Here is a 19,189-nt window from a genome sequence, read left to right on the forward strand (position 1 = left end):
AATTGTGTCTTCCATTGTGCCATTGATCTTTGCACAAAGCTTCTGATGTTTCTACTGACTCCTGTTATTTATGGGCACTTGATTATCCAATCATGTGGCAGGGAGTCTAATGCCTTCTTGTAATCAATCCAAGGTACATTCAAGTTGGTCTTCCTTCTCTTGCAGTTTTCCAAAATCATCTTGTCAGTTTGGAGCTGATCTTTTCTTCCTCTGCTGTTTGGGCAGTTTCCTTTTTACTCAGATAGAAAGAGCTTATTTTCAACCAAATGCTGTTGGGCTGCATCAGCTACCACACCAGTTAGCAATTTGAAAGTTGTTGTTTCTACTGACTCCTGTTATTTCTAGGCACTTGAATCATGTGGCAGGAAGTTATTATTATTATTAGTTATTATTACTTTCACAATGCTGTGTCTGAACTATCTGCTCTGAGAATGGGCATTGTCCCACTCCTCTACACTGACAAAATTTATTGGATCCATAGACTGGAGGAAATAATTCATACCAGTCTTTTTTAGTTTTTAAAGAACTCTCTCTCACAAAAGGGAAATAATGTAGGTACAGATATACATATGCAAATAGATCTTCCTAACAAGTTGAAGTTCCTAAGCAGACTTGCATTCCAGACTCAACCAACTTAAAAGCTTATTTGTGAAGGTGGTCATTAAGACATATATATGCTCACTTTAGAATAAGGAAGAAAAATAGAAATTATGTTCTCTTTTTTCCTCTGTGTTATTGAAAAACTGCCTACACTTTTAAGTTCAAACTGGGTATATATAGAAGCACAAACAAGACATCCTGAAAATGCCACATTTTCCAACCACAGAGAATGAAGGAATTACATACCAGCTACAGCAGAGAATACAGCCTTTTTTCTCCATCTGTTCACCAAAATTAGTAAGAAACTAAATAAAACAGATGTCTCCAGTGCAGCTCTACCTGTAGCAACAGGACGACTATCGTACAATTACATAATCAGAATTCTTCCCAGAGACAACCTGAAAGCATTCAACTCATTACAAGGACTATTTTAATAATAAAGGTATAGCCTTAGGGCCCTGAACCTTTCCTGTTTATTCTCTCTGCAGGTATTCTCTTGCTAATCTGAATACACAAAAAGGTTTTTTCTCATGCAGTTTAGCTTCCCAGCATAGCAAAATCTTGCTGGAGGGGAGGGGAGAGGAGGGGAGTGGAGGTCCTGTGGCACTTTTAACTATAAAGTTTATTATGATACAAGGTCTCATGGACTGTAGTCCATTTCATCAGACCTGGTCAAATACTTGTAAACAAACCAAGAAATGAAGTTATACTGAGAACTCTTTATGCACATCCCCACTGGCATGGGAGCAAACAATATTGCAGAGTTGAAAGAGACCTCAATTGTCATTTGTTCTATAAAAATGAAGGCTGGGACTACTAAGGATAAAGGATATTGTCAGCAGATAAGGCGAAATTCGTGTGTGTGTGTGTGTGTATCTGTAGATATATTCCTTATTGCAACTAAAATTAAAATGGTATTTGTCTCACCTCCAATTTAACCAGAACATAGATTCAGTTACAGCAGTGGCAATCTAAATGTGAAAACATGTTATAAGTAAAAAGAAAATAATGGATTTATATATTTATATATTAATCTTTATATGACAATAGAAATACTTAATACAATATAAGAAATTGAGTGTTACAACTCCCTTCATAATCTTTTTTTTAGACTTATTCAGAGAACATTTTTCAGTGTTCAGAGACTTCTCTTCAATACGCCATGAAGCTAGTGTTGACTTTCAGTGACTACATAAATAAGTATTTTCCAGGATGATCTATCCCCAGCCTGGACCTTCAGATCTTCAAACAGCGCGACCATCACTGCTATAATTGAATTCATCCACTTTTGCTGCTAATTGTCTTCATCTCTTTCTTTCTACCTTTCTCAGCATTATAGTCTTCTCAAGGGAGCTAGATCTTAATATAATTTATCCAAAATATGAGTATTTGAGCCTGATCATTTGTGCCTTGAGTGAGAACTCTGGTTTGAGTTATTTTACAATCCACTTGTTTATTTCCTTGGTACTCTTAGGAGTCTTCTCCAACACCAAAATTCAGAAGCATCAATTCTCTTTCTCTCCCACTTTTTCAAAATTCAACTTTCACTTCTATACAGTATCACAGGGAAAATCATGGCCTGCACAAGTCTGATCTTTGCAGATATAGACATATCACAGTATCCAAACTATCTTTTCCAAGCCCTTCATTGCTGCTCCACCAAGTGTTAATATGTGGCATATTTTTTTTTTACTGCTGGTTCCTTTACTGTTGACAGACCCTAAAAAGCAGAAGCTTTCCACCATCCAATATCTTCATTGTCAATTCTAAGACTAGTTGCTATACCTCTTCTTATATTTAATCTTAGTCCCATTTTTTTCACTCTGTTCTTCACAAAAAAATTTGGCGGGGGGGGAATATGGAAACAATCCAGACTTGATATATCAGCCACAACAATTATTGTGGATAATTAAAAACATCCTATTGCCCCCTCCCCCAAAATTTACACTCACAAACATACACAGAAACATACTGCTGCTTCTGTTTTATGAGGTAGACAAAAAAACAGTTGTAAAAACCTCTGTATGATTTTTCATATAAAGTTTCTTCACCCTCTGTGATGATTCATTGTGTCAGTCATTAACAAAGCAGCGATATATTTTATTTATTTATCATATTTATATAGCCGCCCATCTCACACACAGTCTGAAAGACGTTTCTTTAGCATATTAATATGGCACACATCAGGCTAATGTATGGGTTGGAAACACTTAAACAAGATACCAAGTGATATGAAACAGATCAATGTTTTCCACATACTGTCCTGCATGAATTGGTCCTTAATCTCCATTCATCAATTTGCCAAAATTACACTATTTACTGACTGGTGTCTGTAATGCTCAAGAAAAGGCACAGCAATGTCAAAGGATAAAAGTAGTATTTTCCATATTTAAACTAGGCTTTTAAACTTATGTACATTTCATTTGTACTTATAAAAGGATGGTATTGTGAAAGAAACACTGCCAGATACAATGGTCACATTTTAACATTTGTAATGCATTATATAACCTTGATGGCAACAATCTCCAACATCTCTAACTGAAAACTATTCCAAATAAAACATTCGGGGGCCAGTTGTCTAATATGCAAGATCTAAAAAGATGTATAAGGCAGGAAGTATTTGATGACAACATTTCACAAAAATTATTGGGGGCTGGCGGGAGCTATTCTACACTTGCTGTAACTTATTCTTAGTGAACTATTTATCACCTCTGTACCCATCTAATTTCATGGCATTTATTCCCAAGTGGAAAATAAATCAGATTCAGGCTATGAAAGTCATTTAGCTTCAAGCTTAATACACAGGCAACAAAGTGGGAGTTGTGGATTTTGATGATTACCTAGCAAGCTACACATGTACACATAAATATTAACACATGGGGTGTTCTGGCCTTTTGCTTTTTCACCGTTTTCCAGGATGATAAACTTTTTAAGATAGGGAAACTCAGTAGGTTTAGTGAGAAAGCTGCTAATGAGCACCTGTCTTCTCTGATATGTTCAATAATCTTGCATACAATCAGGCCTCAATTACAATTTAATAGAAACAGAACTGAAACTTTCTCCCTGAATTCTAGTGTAAACTAACGCTCCTCCTTACCCATCCTTATCATTCACAGCCATCTTTTATTATCAGATTTTATTTTTTAAAAAGGCTGTTCAAGTAATAACACTTTTGTGCAAGACACACTTTGATCTGCGGTCTGATGAGTGAACATTCTCCTTTATTGCTAGCCTAACTCATCAAGGGATAAAAGCCAGTTTTATCCCTAGCAGGTTTTTTCCCCCCTCTTTTTTATACAGTGAGAAAGAGAAATGCAGTAATTAGCTGTCCTGGCTAATGACTTTTTGCCTCAAAACACTAACATTCTGAATGAATTTGGGAAGGGTAACAAAGGAATAAAGGATTAAGATCTACCCCCAGCCTAGCCGCTTTTCATGGGACTTAGTTTATCATCTGTTTTGAGAGAAGGAGAGGTTAAATGGCAAGTACAAATCACAGCAAGATGATAAATCTATTACAAAAAGGTACAGGCTGATATCTCAAGATGTGGAAACATATTTCTTTACAGGCACAGAATGTGGGGACATTTAAAGCATTTTTTTCATCTGTTTCTAATTGGAAGTTAGTTGTATAACAATGAATAACATCTGTGTCCAGGCGTCACTTAATTTTTTAACTGTATATTAATGTCTGATCAGGAATTCCAAAGTTACAATCCATAATGTTCTGTCATTTTTGTTATATTATGGCTGGGAGCAGAGCTGATGCCCCTGTCTGCACACTTCCACCACTGTAAAAAATAACATGTCAAAGTCAACATCACTTCAAATTTTGTAAGAGAAAAAGGACTTAACTTTTCATCTTTCCTATCATTGTCCTGCCCTGTGCATGCTACTAAGTCTAAGAAATGAAATGCAAACAGTTAGAATACAAGAACTCCTCTTGTATGAGTCTTACAGAAATGAGTGGGAGTAGCAGAAGAGCACAATATAGCAAAAAATCATTCAACTCAACTTACTCAGAAAGCATTTTGGAATATACACCTTTTATTAACTGCAATGGGATAATATAATAGTAAATTCCTTCTTCCTCTCTCCCTACCACCTTCAGTTTTTCAAAAAGCAGATATACTGTATATTTTAAAGTCACCTTAAAAATATTATCCTTCTTGATGAAGTGTTAAATATAATATAAAATGCTGTGGAAGACAAGAGCTAGTAAAACCATTATCCTACGTCTTAAAAAAATGAACTTGCTTTAAGTACTTACGATAAGGAGGATCCATATAACCATTCCTAGGGTCCATGGCAAATACTGTCCCACGATAAGGTACTGAAGGTTCAGGAAGATGTGATATAGATCCATGGATCTCCTTTTTGATTAATGAAGCCCTTTCTTCACTAGATGTTGAAGGTTCTTCACTGATTTTACTGAGGCCTTGTCCACTTTGTGGCTGCATTGTGATGGCGTTTCTTCTCTCTCTGTGATAGGTTTGTCCAGGACTTTCATCCTCTAGGAAGGAAAAGAGAGATTGGGAGAGGAGACGAGGACAAAGTGAAACTTTTAGCCCAGCTATAGCATTCAATCAAAGTTTTCTTTACAAGTTTTCCCAGCCCTCTAACATGTATGGTTGCCTTTAAAGGAGTAGGTACATGTGTGGTTATGAAAGATGTTCCCTGAAAAATGTAGGAGGAGAGGGGGAAAAGGAATCTAAACCATTAAATGCAAGTGAGATTTACACAGTAGAGCATCTTCAACCCATTCCTTATTGCATTTACCAGAGAGGCCATTAATCGTACAGGAATGGACACTGACTGGCTCCCCCCCATACCACATTTCTGGGACAAGGAGGCTTAGAAGTTTTGGAAAAAAACAATTTGTCACAAATCACAGAAGACCCCCGCTAGCAGAAACTAAATCAAGCTTAGCTACCCACTGTGCTTTATACTTCCCAGCATGCTCCTTCATACCCAAAAAGGAGGGATTGTTGGAAAGAGAAAGCTCCTTGCCATTAAAGAAAAATATAGTTATTAAATTTTAAAAATGAAGGGCTTCTAATAAACGTGCACTGAACATAGGAGGCCACCTGATACAGAACGTGGGGGCACAGAAGTCATGCAGTCAGAATCAACTATTTGAAATGTTATCTCAATATGTATGTCGACATAGACCATAAAACATGATTGCCAAGTGTATAGATCAAATCCAATAAATATTCTTTTTCTCCATACATTGTAGCTCTGTATTTCCAAGTATCACTTCTGTGTCAGTCCATGCAAAATAGAGAAAGGAGCAGACTTGACAAAGTTTATGAGTTTGCCCTCCAAAAGGGATAATCAGCCTATTCCGTAGATTTCACAGCAGAATGGTTTTGCACTGATATATAGAAGGAAGGATCCCAAATGAAACCCAATTAGAAAGTGGGGTCCTGGAAATTATATACATTTAAGTATGTTTTCCCCAGCTAAGAGAAGCAAACTGCTTCCCACAGTACATTCTATTTCTCTTCCAGTGGGAGCACACCTCATTGAAACACTTAAAAGAAACAAGATTAATACAGGTGGCTTGTTTTCATCCTTACTCTTCTACAAAAGTAACAATGCTAGCAACTGCTGTAAAAACGCTTCTTAAGTTTCTGCAGTGAAGATTTCCTCTTTTTAAAAAAAGAACAGTTCTCATATGATATAGTTGAAAATACATCTAAGGTATTTTAAGTACACATTAAAATATAAATAAGCAAACTTGTTTATAACCATGGTCTATCAGGTCTGGGAATTATAGTTGCCTGCAGTCCTTAGATGAGTGAATGTCTATGGCAAACACAAGTTTACACACATACATTGCTACCACTGTGTAATGTGTGAAATTACCTATTTCCCACTTAGTTACTGTGAATAGGAAAGATTAACCGCCAATTATTGTTTAAAAGTTAAAAAACACATATTAAGGAAAATGTTTAGGCAGTATTAATGAAACAAAATGGCAATGATCAATTAGATTAGTATAACATTTTTTGATAGTTGGGAAGGACATAATTTGTGTCCCCAATTATGCAAATCAAAAAAAAATTCAGAGGATTTTTTTTACTAATCTTGCTTTTTTTAAAATGTTATAATAGGTTTAAAACTATTTCAGATTTGTTCTGTGTTGGAGTTTCTAAAGTAAACTTTGGAACATTTTCAGCTTTGATGTTACATTCATTAAAATAAACATTTCTTCATTTGCCAAATGCCATTAATTTTGAAAAAGACTGAAAGGATTTTAAGAACTAATTCCCTTTCTGGATTGAAAAACTGGCCCTGAAAGGTACAAGTGAAAGCAAATACATCCAAGTCTTTTCCTTTTATTTGATATAACCAGGAACCTTTTGGTGAATAATACAATTGCAATGAAGTATCTAGACATGCTCAGAAATAAAACAGCTGTCATTAACTTCATGTACCCACTGTCTAGTTTAATACTTTGTTTCCTTATGTGTCTTTGCAGCTTATCCCAAACTTTTACAACTAAGATCTATTTTCCTATGGAGAGAACTCTATAATGTTCAGAAAGTTTCCAGACACTTTAATCAGACAAATTTAGGCTAAAACACTGTGCTAAGTGATCTTAGTGTTTAATTTATAAGTGTTAGAAAGGTTATGGGGTTGAGTTATTAGTTATGTCTAAGTCATACCCAATTTACTTCATAGTATGATCTATAGGCCATTCATTACTTTGTACTGATCTCATCCCATCCAAACAACTAATTCTTACTAAGAATTGCAGCACTGGACTTCATTTCAAAATAATCTGCATGCAGATGGTTGACTTTATTTATTATAGACATATTAAATTTTTCCAAAGGTTTCATGTTTTTCCCCCTGTTGTTCCTCCATGTGGGTTGGTTCTCAATTACGTAACCAAAATATTTTGTATGGAAGTGCTATACAACTTGAAGCTTTTACAGTATGTTTGCGGGGGGGGGGGGGGGACATATCTTTGATGATTACAAAAACATGAAGAAATACAGATCTCTCTTTCTGTCATAGAAATGGATCTTTCTTTCATAGAAGTGGAAAAGCAAAATCACCATTGTTCCTCCCCCTTTTTTATACTGTGGCATTTTTGCATTAATGAGAAATTCCAATGGGCTTAAGTTTGATAAGAGTTTACTTCATGTCCTGCACTGCAAGGGCTCCTTTTCAAAGGGGGAAGACGAAAAACTTGACAGTGCACGCACTCCAGAATACAAATAGCCAAGTGGTTTGAAATAGCACTCTCTACACTGAAAGGAAAACTTTTGGGGCAATAATTCTACCAGCTCTTATAACTGCAGTAAAACCACTTCAGTCAGCCAAACAGTGAAAGCTGCCTAATCTTGTTCTGTTTCAGCTGAATTGTTCAATAAAATTTAAGAGTCAGTGCAGACAAGCTGTGCCAGGCCAAATTATTGACAGAAACAGACAGTCCACCATGGCAACAAGTGGAGGTCTATAGCAAAAATGTAAGCAAACAAGCCACTTCTCCAGCAGCATCTGCCAATTGAGTCTTAAAGCCAGAAGTACAGAATTGTTACAGCTTGCCTATATTAAAAAATGTTGCCTCTTCTGCTATCACCAGAAAGTGTCTATTTTGCTTCCCTTTACCAAAGGAGAAAAAAATAGCAAACCAAATGCCAACTGAAAGCCAGATTAGTTTCAATTATGATTATTATGCTTTCACACATTTCTTGTTTTGCTGTAGCACCAGAACAGAATGCATTTCCACCACTCCATGTGTTCACTCTGTTTGCAAGGATTAAACTGAAGAGCATTCAATCACCTGAAACTGTTTCTAATACCAAATAGTACAAAACACGCATTTGAAAGGGACATTTTTTGCTCCAATACACGTGGATTGAAACAAGAATACTCTGAGCATGCGCAAGGTGCTTTCCCACACATAATCTCTTAATCTAGGACAAGTCTTCCATATAAGAACTATAGCTTCCAGATATATTGGAGCATTAACATGTTTCATTTTTCAAGCTGTTTTTAGACAACAAAGTACCAGTCTGATAACTACACAACTCTCCAGTAATATATGACTTGATTGTATGCAATGATATGGACAGAACCAAGGATAGAAAGAATTTATTGAGAGATACTCATCACCAAAAATCTTTGCTCACCAAAACATATCATTATAAATGCTCATTTTGGTCAGCTCATTTTGAAATCTAGGAAAACACATGCACACACATAATGGGTATGTCCAGGTGCTAAACTTTGTTTGGTGAACTTTTTTTTTTTTCCAGTGACTATAGGAAGCATGCTTCAAAAGGAAAATAAGCTACCAATTTTTTTAAAAAAATTTTTACTTTAAAAGTATCTTCAAATGTTTGGTTGATAGAGAAAAATACTATTGGGATGCTTCAAAAAAATTTCCGAATTTTAGACTGCATGGTTTTATCTTTATTAATGTTATTCTCTTGCAAGCAATTCAGAAGAATCTGTTAGTTGTGGTTCTTGTAAGAGACAAAAAATATTAAAGGCATGGTACTTACAACTCAATTGAAAGGTTCTTTCCTTGCTTTCTGGAAGCTCTTCTCTTGACTGAAATTCTCTAGCTAGTGATATGTTGGCATTCCTTTCGTAGCTCTCTCACTTTCTGCCTCTACTTTCCCCTCTCCACCCTTCTCTCTCTCTCTCTCTCTCTCTCTCTTTTTCTTACTGTATCTCCCTCCTTCTCTCACAGAGGCTGTGCTTCTCCCATTAGAGGAATTAAAATTGGTTGGTGCCATGCTAAATTTAACAAGCTCATTAGTATTCTTCCGGTGTGCTTGGTAGTGAACTCTCCCTATTCAAGCAGCTCTCTCAAGCTGAGGGGTCAGGCGGCTAATCATTAAATCAAACTAATGTCACCCTATCACAATCGGCCCTAAGAGAAGGAGGGTTTATTATTTCACTTTATGCTAAATAAACGGTTTTACTAATGGTCTTCAAGCAAGGTCAACAGCATCTTCAATTATAAGGCAAACTTAACACGAGTTGTTCTAAACCAAAGTGCTCTGTATTGACTTAAGCGTGAGCTCTGCTCTGTGGATTGCCACCGGCAGGCTTGTACAGGAATGCATATTGTACATTTCTCCTTCGTTGTCATCTTTTTTTTAAGCAAAGGGTAATCTTTTCTTTGCCAGAATTGGTGACTTGCGTAGAGACTGCTCATTCACCTCTCCCCAACCAGCAAGCTGCTCAGCTCAATTCACCCCACACAAAGGCTGAAGACCAGACCTCAATGGACCGAGTGAAACATGTTCAAAACTAGGCTCTCTATTGTGACTGAAATTCTTAACATCTTTTCAAAAAGCGGAGAATGCCTTGAGGCTAAAGGAAGAAACAGGCTAATGGTGAATTGGGAATACTGAGCAAATTTCAGAGCCCTTTCCTCCTAGCTTTTGAGGTTGAAAGCAAGCTCTATCCTTTCATGTTTCAAAGTCCTTTTTCCTCCCGCAGTGTCACAGAAGGATTTGAAAAGAAGGTAATTGTGCTCACAGTCTCCCTGATCAGAGCTTACGTCCTATTTCTGGTATTTTGGAATACTTCTCGCAATAATGGTGCATATAGCTCAATCCCTTAACCAGCCTGCACTCAGCAATTGCTCATTAAATGAACAATTGCTGGTATAAAATGCCTTTTATGTTCAAGGTCTGGATATAAGATAAGTATTCTAGTACTCAAAATTTCGTTTACTGAGGAAACTCGCCATCATTAAATTACCAAAATGGAGCCACGGCTGCAGTACTCTTCCCATAAAGTAGCACTTATGGCTGATACATCCAGTTCCCCTTTCCACTTAAAAAGTACAATGCAATGGTAAATGCTTAATGCAACAGATAACTAAGAAGGAAGAGATCCCCTATGTGTAAGAAGAAGTCTACATTTTGGAAATCTTGTGCTTCACTTCTGAATGATGTACTGTACATGCACTGTACGTCTGGCTTTTCATTTATACTATTCATGTAAATCCTCTACAATCAAAATATATCAGCTAACCTTATTAAAAGGTTATAGACTTACTTAGAGTCCCTTATGATGGAGGCAAAATCTATTGAAATTAGTGGTTTGCTTTCCAAGTAAACATGCCTAGGGTCTGGCCATAAAATTTAGTTCACTTTAAGAAGGGAAATTTCTATGAAACTTATTGTTCTAGCTGCATGAATGTTTATCTTTGAAAAAAAAGTTATTCTTAAAGTAACCATCTTCAGAATACAGATACAGAAAGCCATTCTCAAGCCAGACTCCTAGCCCATCATAAGCATATAAATCAAAATTATCTCAGCTGGCTAGATAGCATACACTGAACTTTCTTTATATGTGATACCCAAACATTGTACGAACATTCTGCACTTTACTGCTTGTCTATATATTATCTGACCTAACAATATTAGAATGTATAGACATATATTCTTCTTTGTAATGAATTTTTGACTTATCAGTAATTTCTCATATTTCTTTTGTTGTTGCAGTCGGGACTGCAATATACAATTCCTTCACAATCTTTTATTTTCGCACCTTGATAATTTGTGGGAGAGTAGAGGTGCAGTATTTTGCTTTTCTTTCCTAGAACACGTTTAAATGTCTACGCTTATGAAAAAGGAAAATGGGGAAAAAAATGAAGACTAAGAAAAGAATAGGAAATATTCAGGAAATGGCCTGGATGCTCCTGATTGATGCACAAAGAATTAGGTATAAAGAATGTTTTCACTGAAATTTAAGAGTTTAACAGTTAAATTGCAATAATAATATATGTTTTCAAGGTGAACACAATCCTGAACCAACTGATGTGAATGTGTCTACTACTGTTGGAATGGAAGCTAACATCAAAGAAAAACCCTCCTAAACTGAGATAAAATACTTCATTCCATAGTGTAATTCTTAAAGAGTCCCCTGTACAGAACACATTGACATGCTGCATGTCTAGTTGCACTCACTCTTTCTTCCACAAGTGTACTAACAGGCAAAAAGACTCATCATTGGTACTCTCTTCTGCAACACCTCAATTTCTATCCTCAAATATTTTAAGCCCTTTTTCCCTTTTGCTTTTCCATAAACTCTCAAAAACACACCTGTACAGCTTATCTAGCTCCTTAGGAGTATTATTATAATTAATAATCGGTCTCTAAGGTTTTTTTTTCTTTTTCTTTTTTTTACTGTTTCCCTTTTCTGTGTGAACTTATTCTCTCTGCTTGTATCTACAAAAAATGCACTGTTTCCATTATGCAAGACAAATTACCAGGCTATTTAAACTATAATACTTCATTAGAGCTTTCCCCCCCCCAAAAAAATGAATAGGTATAAGGATATGTAAGTGGCAATGCATATGTGACTTTGGATGTGTCAGGTAGAAAAAGGCAGCTAAAAGTTTGTCCAGACATGTGGAACATACAGTACAGTATTTTGTTTGGTTGCAATACAGCCATATGTAGCCTGCATGTATCATTACTTGCTCCCCTACCAAAATACCTGAGGCAGCCTTCCAATTTGATACCCTTTTCTCAATTTTACTGATCCCCATGTTTCTCTATTGAATGGGCATCTTTTTTTTTTTATTTATTTATTTATTTATTTATTTATTTATTTATTTATTTATTTATTAAATTTGTATGCCGCTCATCTCCCCCAGCGGGTGACTCTGGATGGCTTTTAGCTAGGAGCTAGACAGCATACAGTTACTATCCATGCTGGCTTCCTTAAAGAGTACCAAATCCTTTTTCAGTTACTGAACTTGATCTCACAAGTTTGGCAAACCTCTTCAGGGAATTTAATATGTTTGATATTAGCACCACTTCTGCTTCTATTGAGAAGGATCACTACCCAAAAGTTGAGTCCATCATTTCACACACAGCCTGGGCAAAATGCTCTGATTGTGTGGCAAGCACTGTCACTTCACATAATCCGAAGTGCAAGGTCAGTCCATCAGACACTCGAGCTCATGCCAGCTCAGCTCTGCCATCACTGCCACTTCAGGAAAAACAAATCTGATGGCTGATGGCAGTGATGATGGCCAACAGATGAGGAAGACAATCATTAGCAAAAACAGGTGAGCCATACATTGAACAACATAGGACCTCTGAAACTGGGTCACCAAAGTGCCATCTTCAAAGGTCCATTAAGGCAACTGTGTATTCAGGTAATGATTAGACTCAGTTACTGAACTATTTTACCTTACATCAATGATCTTCAAGGGCTGTAATGCCAACCTTATTTTCCTCTCAATATCGGTTAGGAAAAGAATATGAGGTGCCCCTACTCAGTGAAATTTTCTCTCCATAATATTGGACAGAAATAAAATTGTCAATAGAAGATAAAGCTTCATGTTATAAATACTATATGTTCTGCCAACTAAACAGAAATCTAAAAGCTATTTTTCACTGTCCTGCAGACTACCTCAGTTCAACATGCAGCTCTGAATGTTGAACTTGTCCATTCCTTCTCATAATGTTACACACAAAAAAACTAAAAAAAAAAAAGGTAAAAAACTCTCAGCCATCTCAGAGCATCGATGAAAAAGGAAAAGTTGCCCCATTTTTACACTGTGTTTACCTTGCTGCAATTTCTCTCTTGTCATTCCACAACAGGCATTAGATCAAGATTAGATGTATCTTATCTATTTTTTAATGTAAAGCAACTAGCAGAAACAATATGGCTTGACATTCTGACAACAGAATGTCAGAATGTCAGACATTCAAACATCATTACAGGAAGAAAGAGAAAACATATATTCTAAAACTTGACCTAACCTAAAAAATATATTCTAAAAGATGACCTAACCTAATTAAAAATCCAAGATTTCTCACGTTTCACTTTTTGCCTTTTCTTCAGAGGAAAATATTAATATAAATAAGCATTGCAAATTATCAGGAACCATGAAGGATATTTCACCCATTACTCAGAGGTAACCCCAAGGAAGCTATACGTGTACAAACAGGTAGATGCGACCAATCCAAGCTGCATAATGAGTCTGCCTCCATTACACATTTATATTAGGACTGGGTAAGGCATCTGCAGGTATAGTTAGTAAAGCAAGCAAAATACACCCCTGAACACTCTGACTGGAGTATCAAGGCAGCTGCATCTCTTGAAGATTCAGTACTGTCTCTCTGAGGGCCTTTCTCAGTTTTCTGAGTATGCAAATGCACACACAAAGAAAAATATGCTGGGGTTATTCAGCAGCAGGTTCAGGGCACCCTTCCAAATGGTTTCTACACCACCAAAAAACTGAGAAAGGCTCTTAGAAAGACAGTACTGAATCTTCAAGAGATACAAGATAGATGGATAGATAAATAGATAGAATTCTAAATGCATAGATAAAAAGGTTAATGCATGAAATGACCCTGAATAGTAGTTTTAAAAAACAGAAAACTGAATATACATATGTTATTAGTTTTCAAAATTATATTTTCTTGAAGCATTTGGTAGGCTGAAGTTTGAAAATAATTTCAGAAAAACAAAGGTAGAAAAAATGAAGGCCATCAACACTCAATAGGAAAGACAGGGCAGCCACTTTAGCCTTGTCCAAAATATCCGCTTAGTCCTGAATCAATAGGATGCCAACAAATATTTAATTTTGTGCATTTAAATTAAAATGTGATCACTGAATTGCAAGTACTGAAATCTTTAATCCTATCCATGCCATGCACTCTAATCCAGCATCAATTACCTAAAGCATAATAGAACCTGAAAAACAGATGCACAATTATCAACCCCCAAAAGCTTCTGGTACAACTCCCAAACTACAATTTAGAATTTTTAAGGCAGCAGAATGAAAATTAGCTACATGAGAAGTTACATTCAGCTATTTAATTAATTTAATCCCATTTAATGTTATTTAATTAATTTACTGTCTTGCCTGTTATTTGGTCCTGGCCCTGTTCTCAGTTTGGATTATGGCCACCAGCATACCACCCAAAGACCAGAGGCAGCTCTTCATCTGAAAAAGGTTATACATTCCTGTTTTAAAAGTAGCATCTCAACAAGGTAGAGCTTTTCTATTTTTCTAAAATAGAAAAGCTCTACAGCAGATGCCCCTTTTATACATTTCCCCACCAATATGAAAGATCTCAAAGAAAACAGCAGAATATTAAGAAATTCTATTTTAATATAAGAATGAAATATAATAAATATAAGAATAGGACTGATATATTCCTGATTCCTTTTATTTCTTAATAACTGTAGTACACAAGTACAGATTTTTTTAAAAAAATTAAAATGTGGTAAATCTTCTAATTTTTACTTTTAATCACATCCAAACTTCTCTCTGCCCTCCAAAAACTCTTAAAGCAAGATACACATAGTTGGTGGAGGCAAAGACATCAAAATAACTTTCCTATCATTCTATCCAAATAAAAATATTATTTCCTACAAAGCAATAATGAAACTAAAACCCTGACTAAGAACTGAAATTGGTTAAAAAGTTCAGTCTATTAGCCAGTCACTAGACTGATAGTCATTGCTTTTTTGAGTGAGCTAATTAAGTTACATCAAAGGAGCTACAATAAATTCCCAGGAGAATTAAAAACGGTGCTTCTCGTCCAAGTAGATACTATGTTTATGCCTATTTGTGGATAACAGGCTCACTTTTCATTTTAAAAATGCATAGCAGATTTCTCTGGTCTGTTGTCATTGTTCCACAACATCCAGGATACATCATAAATGTCAGCTTTCAAAAACAATTGCATGGTACTGTACAATCCAATATTCAAGAACAGAAATACATGCCAAGTAGAGATATTTGTACATTACTGTAGTTTACAACATTTCTCAATAATTTATCATTGGTGAATCCAGTTCTACTTTTTGTGAATCTTCCTTACCTTTTTATCTTGAGACTGTATGCTCAAATGCTATATAAAGATGAGTACATCCATATACAAACCAGTAAGTCTGGTGAGGGATGAAAACAAAATCAGACATTTGAAATATTTCCATGTCACTTAGGCTTATGCAAAATGTTAAACTTGTTCTTCACCCAACAGCCATGTGCAAATAATGGCCCTTCCAAATATATTTAGTATGTTTGCTGTGAATCTAATATGTCATGTAACAGCATAATATCTTAACATTTCTTCCTAAAACCATATTTAGCAAGGCAACTTCAAGAGCAGATGACGGTTTCCCCACACAGCTATGGGGAATCCTGGAAATTCCATTTTTCAAAACCCAGTCCTCTGTTATAGTGTGTGTCCTGGCTCTGCCTATTACTGAATCTATGTTCTTAATTCTAACATTAACATCTTGAGTTATAAAAACATTTTGCTCTAGAAAGAGCCACAGAGAATCTCTAGAAAAGTGACTGCATCATTCCTTTTTCTGCTTATCAGAGAAACCCCAGAGCAGTGGGATGACCTCTGAAGCAGGTGGGGAAAGGCCTTCAAAGAGCACCTTAAAACTTTGCAAAGCTGTAAGGCATAGATTTCACCCATTTAAATCCAAAATGTATTGCTGATTTAAGATTTAACTAGAGAAATGTGTGCCTTAAGCCCTGTAGACACTCCCAGCCAAATAACTGGATCACCCATCAGCCAAACCCCCTTCAGATGCTAAGTGCCTCCTCTAATCACAAAAAGGTCCTTGCAGTGTTATGTGACTCCTCCACTGAAAATGATATTATGTGCATGCAATATCATATGGCAAAGGTAAACAGTTTTGGTTCTGAACAATGTGGAAAACCTACTAGGAATCTGTTGGGGGGGGGGGAAGCAGAGATTTAGTAGTAGTAAAGGAGGATAAACAGATTGCAAAGAAACGGAATAAATGAAATCTACTATCACGGCAGAAAATGAAGGGCATATATGCAAAGATGGAAACTAGTATTTTCAAGAAGGGACATGAGGAGCTGAGGCAAATAACAAAAGATGAAGCTCCAGAACTTAGTGACAAACTGAAATAGATAAATCACAAGCAAAAGTCCAAATGGTAAGTTTCTAAGAGTTCCTAAAACACAAATGTGAAATAGCTAATTTTCTAACAAAATATGTAAGATATCTGTAAGTGCAGTGCAAATTCTATAACAGGACCAGGTAAGTCAATGGAAAATGCTATTAAATTTAAATTAAATTATTCCAAAGGCTATAGGGTAGTTTTACAAAACAAGAGTTAACATGGTTTCTACACTGTCTCACTAACACTAACTTTTAATATTTTCTTGAGATTGTCACAAATATGTAGAGAGGTAATACTATGCCAAAGATTTTTCAAATATCTTTTGACAAAGTCTCTCATCCAAGACTCTTGACCAAACTTTGAAGTTATGGGATCAGAGAAGAGGTCCTCTTAGGGACAAGTAACCTTTTAAAAAACAGAAAACAAAAAGCAGGAATAAATGGACATTGCTCCCAAAGGACGACTATAAATAAAGAGTTGGCCAGTGAACTATAGTGAGACTAATGCTGTTCAACTTGTTCATAAATTATTGGCCTTAAGCATGAGTAATGAATTGGCTTCTTCTCATTTCTCCTTTCATTTTTTCTCCATTTCCAAGGCAAAATCCTCCATGTTGTTTCTTGAACTACATCATTTTCCCAGAGAGATCTGTTTGCTTCAGACTTTGGCCTTTAAAGGCCACCTGCTAATTATTCCCCATTTTTTAAAAAAACTATTTCCTATGTTTCCTTGCTGAAGAATTATGTGTTTATCTAAGCACAATTCATATACAACTGTTATATTCTAGCATACAACTGCAGATCTGTAAATTCATAAATCCATGGGAACAGAAAACACATAGTAATTCCCCAAGATAAGGGAATTTTCTCCTTAATCAGATTAATATCCAATTTTGTATTTTATTTGAAATAAGCAATGTTTCAGAACAGTCTACAAGAGCATCTGGAGGGCAAAACAGCAGACTAAGGAAGCTTTTAGTACTCAGTAGTCACTAATTCCCCTCTGCAAGTGCTCTAGTATCAGTACTGCAAGCACAGGATTAGAACTCCCAGGGTATTTTTTAAAAAAAACAGGTAGTTTTGTTCTGAAGTTAGGAATCATCAGGGAATACTCAAAGCAAAAGGTCTATGGCAAATTACTGTTACTATACTGCTTTCTCCACATCAACAAGTTAAAGGATAAGACATGCAGTACAGTTTTTGGTGGCCTGTTAGATACATCACAAAATAACTCATCCTGCACGTATACAATGGGAAGGGAATGAAGCCACTGTATTTATGTTCACCGTACTTACAAAGAAACCGGTTATGTGCACAGGTTGATGACTTCATTGGATAATAAGGAATTTTATTAAATAAATGTCTTCATAGGAAGAAAAGAACAAATTATTACAACATTGAAGAGCATGATATTTTTTCAATACAACACAACTACAGAGGTTTATAAGGCTAAGGAAGGGAAGAGAAAAATATCCCACTTTTTCAGCAATTTCAAATATATAAAAGAAGTTTTAAACATTATGCTAGCCAGACATAATTTGTTATCTAGATCCTGCTGTCTATCACAACTGGGCCAGTAAATATCTGGCCATAGAATTTCTCCCGGACAGAGACAGGTGTAGGATATCAAAGGAGAACTCACATTCCCTCAATATCCCAGCAACCAAATGTAGAAAATGACTGTGTTCATATTTTTTGCTGTTAACTCTAGGACTGAGTAAAGCGAAGACAAATGATTTCTTGCTTGTAATACATTTATTATACTCTTGTCTGAGCTCAGGTATGGTGGCATGGTTGTTATTAGATGATTGGTGCCATGCAACCCACAACCATAGGACCGTGAAAACTAACTCATGCCAAGGTGGTGGTGACATGAGTTAGTTTGGGTGTTCTCCCAAGGCTTAACTAATGATACAGCCATTTGTATATTAATTTGTATTTTGTATATTGTACATTTGTATTAATTTGTATTTTGTACATTTGTATTAATTTGTATATTGTACATTTGTATTAATTTGTATATTGTACATTTGTATTAATTTGTATTTTGTATATTAATATGAAATCTAACAATTTTGGACTGACTGCATTACAAGAGGCCTGCTTAGCATTTGGAGAACAGATTTTGATATCTGGTTTCATACCCTGGCATTGTAAGTAAAAGACAAAGGCCAGGCAATAGGGAGATTATATAAACTGATCAAGAGAGAATCAGGATGGCAGGATTAGGACTGCTACAGAGAAAACTGCAGAATCTAGACAAAAATTCTCATGGCAATCATATGCTCTGATTGCTTCCCTTAGAATTATTGAATATAATCTTATCCATAAGACATCTAGAATGTATGAAAAAATTAAAGAATGAAACTTGCAGATGCTCAAACTTTTTTGTTTCATAGGTAATGCTATCTTAAAATTGGGATTCACATCAAACTGTCATTTCAAATAATAAAGCAGTATTTGATTATAATCCAACCTCACAGTATATGCAGGTGAGTGATATGGATTTTTGCAGATTTATTAAACATTTTTTTAAAAACACTTAAGGTTAAAAGGGACCAATGATAGTCTCCAGTGAAAACAAACTCACAGAGGTTGAGGAGTCAAAAGTCATAATAATGAGTTTCTGACTTATTTTTAAACATATTCTTCTTTCATTAATTAAACATAACTTTATTTGTTTTATC

The 19,189-nt window shown here is 35.7% G+C and overlaps 1 protein-coding gene across 3 annotated transcripts in view; it reads right to left on the reverse strand.

Annotated features, from left to right (window-relative positions):
- The window catches only part of GLI3 (GLI family zinc finger 3), a 278,516-nt gene that overhangs the window by 187,457 nt on the left and 71,870 nt on the right, over window positions 1–19,189 (reverse strand). For all 3 annotated transcript variants that reach the window (XM_088150011.1, XM_088150009.1, XM_088150010.1), the window contains exon 3: window positions 4,871–5,113. In XM_088150011.1, the coding sequence (XP_088006137.1) occupies window positions 4,871–5,113 (243 nt within the window). The remainder of the gene's footprint in view (window positions 1–4,870; window positions 5,114–19,189) is intronic.

Source organism: Python bivittatus, unplaced genomic scaffold, assembly GCF_059951505.1.
Source record: "Python bivittatus isolate LINGU-HERP-01145 unplaced genomic scaffold, Pbiv_v1 ctg000610_np1212, whole genome shotgun sequence".
NCBI lineage: Eukaryota > Metazoa > Chordata > Lepidosauria > Squamata > Pythonidae > Python > Python bivittatus.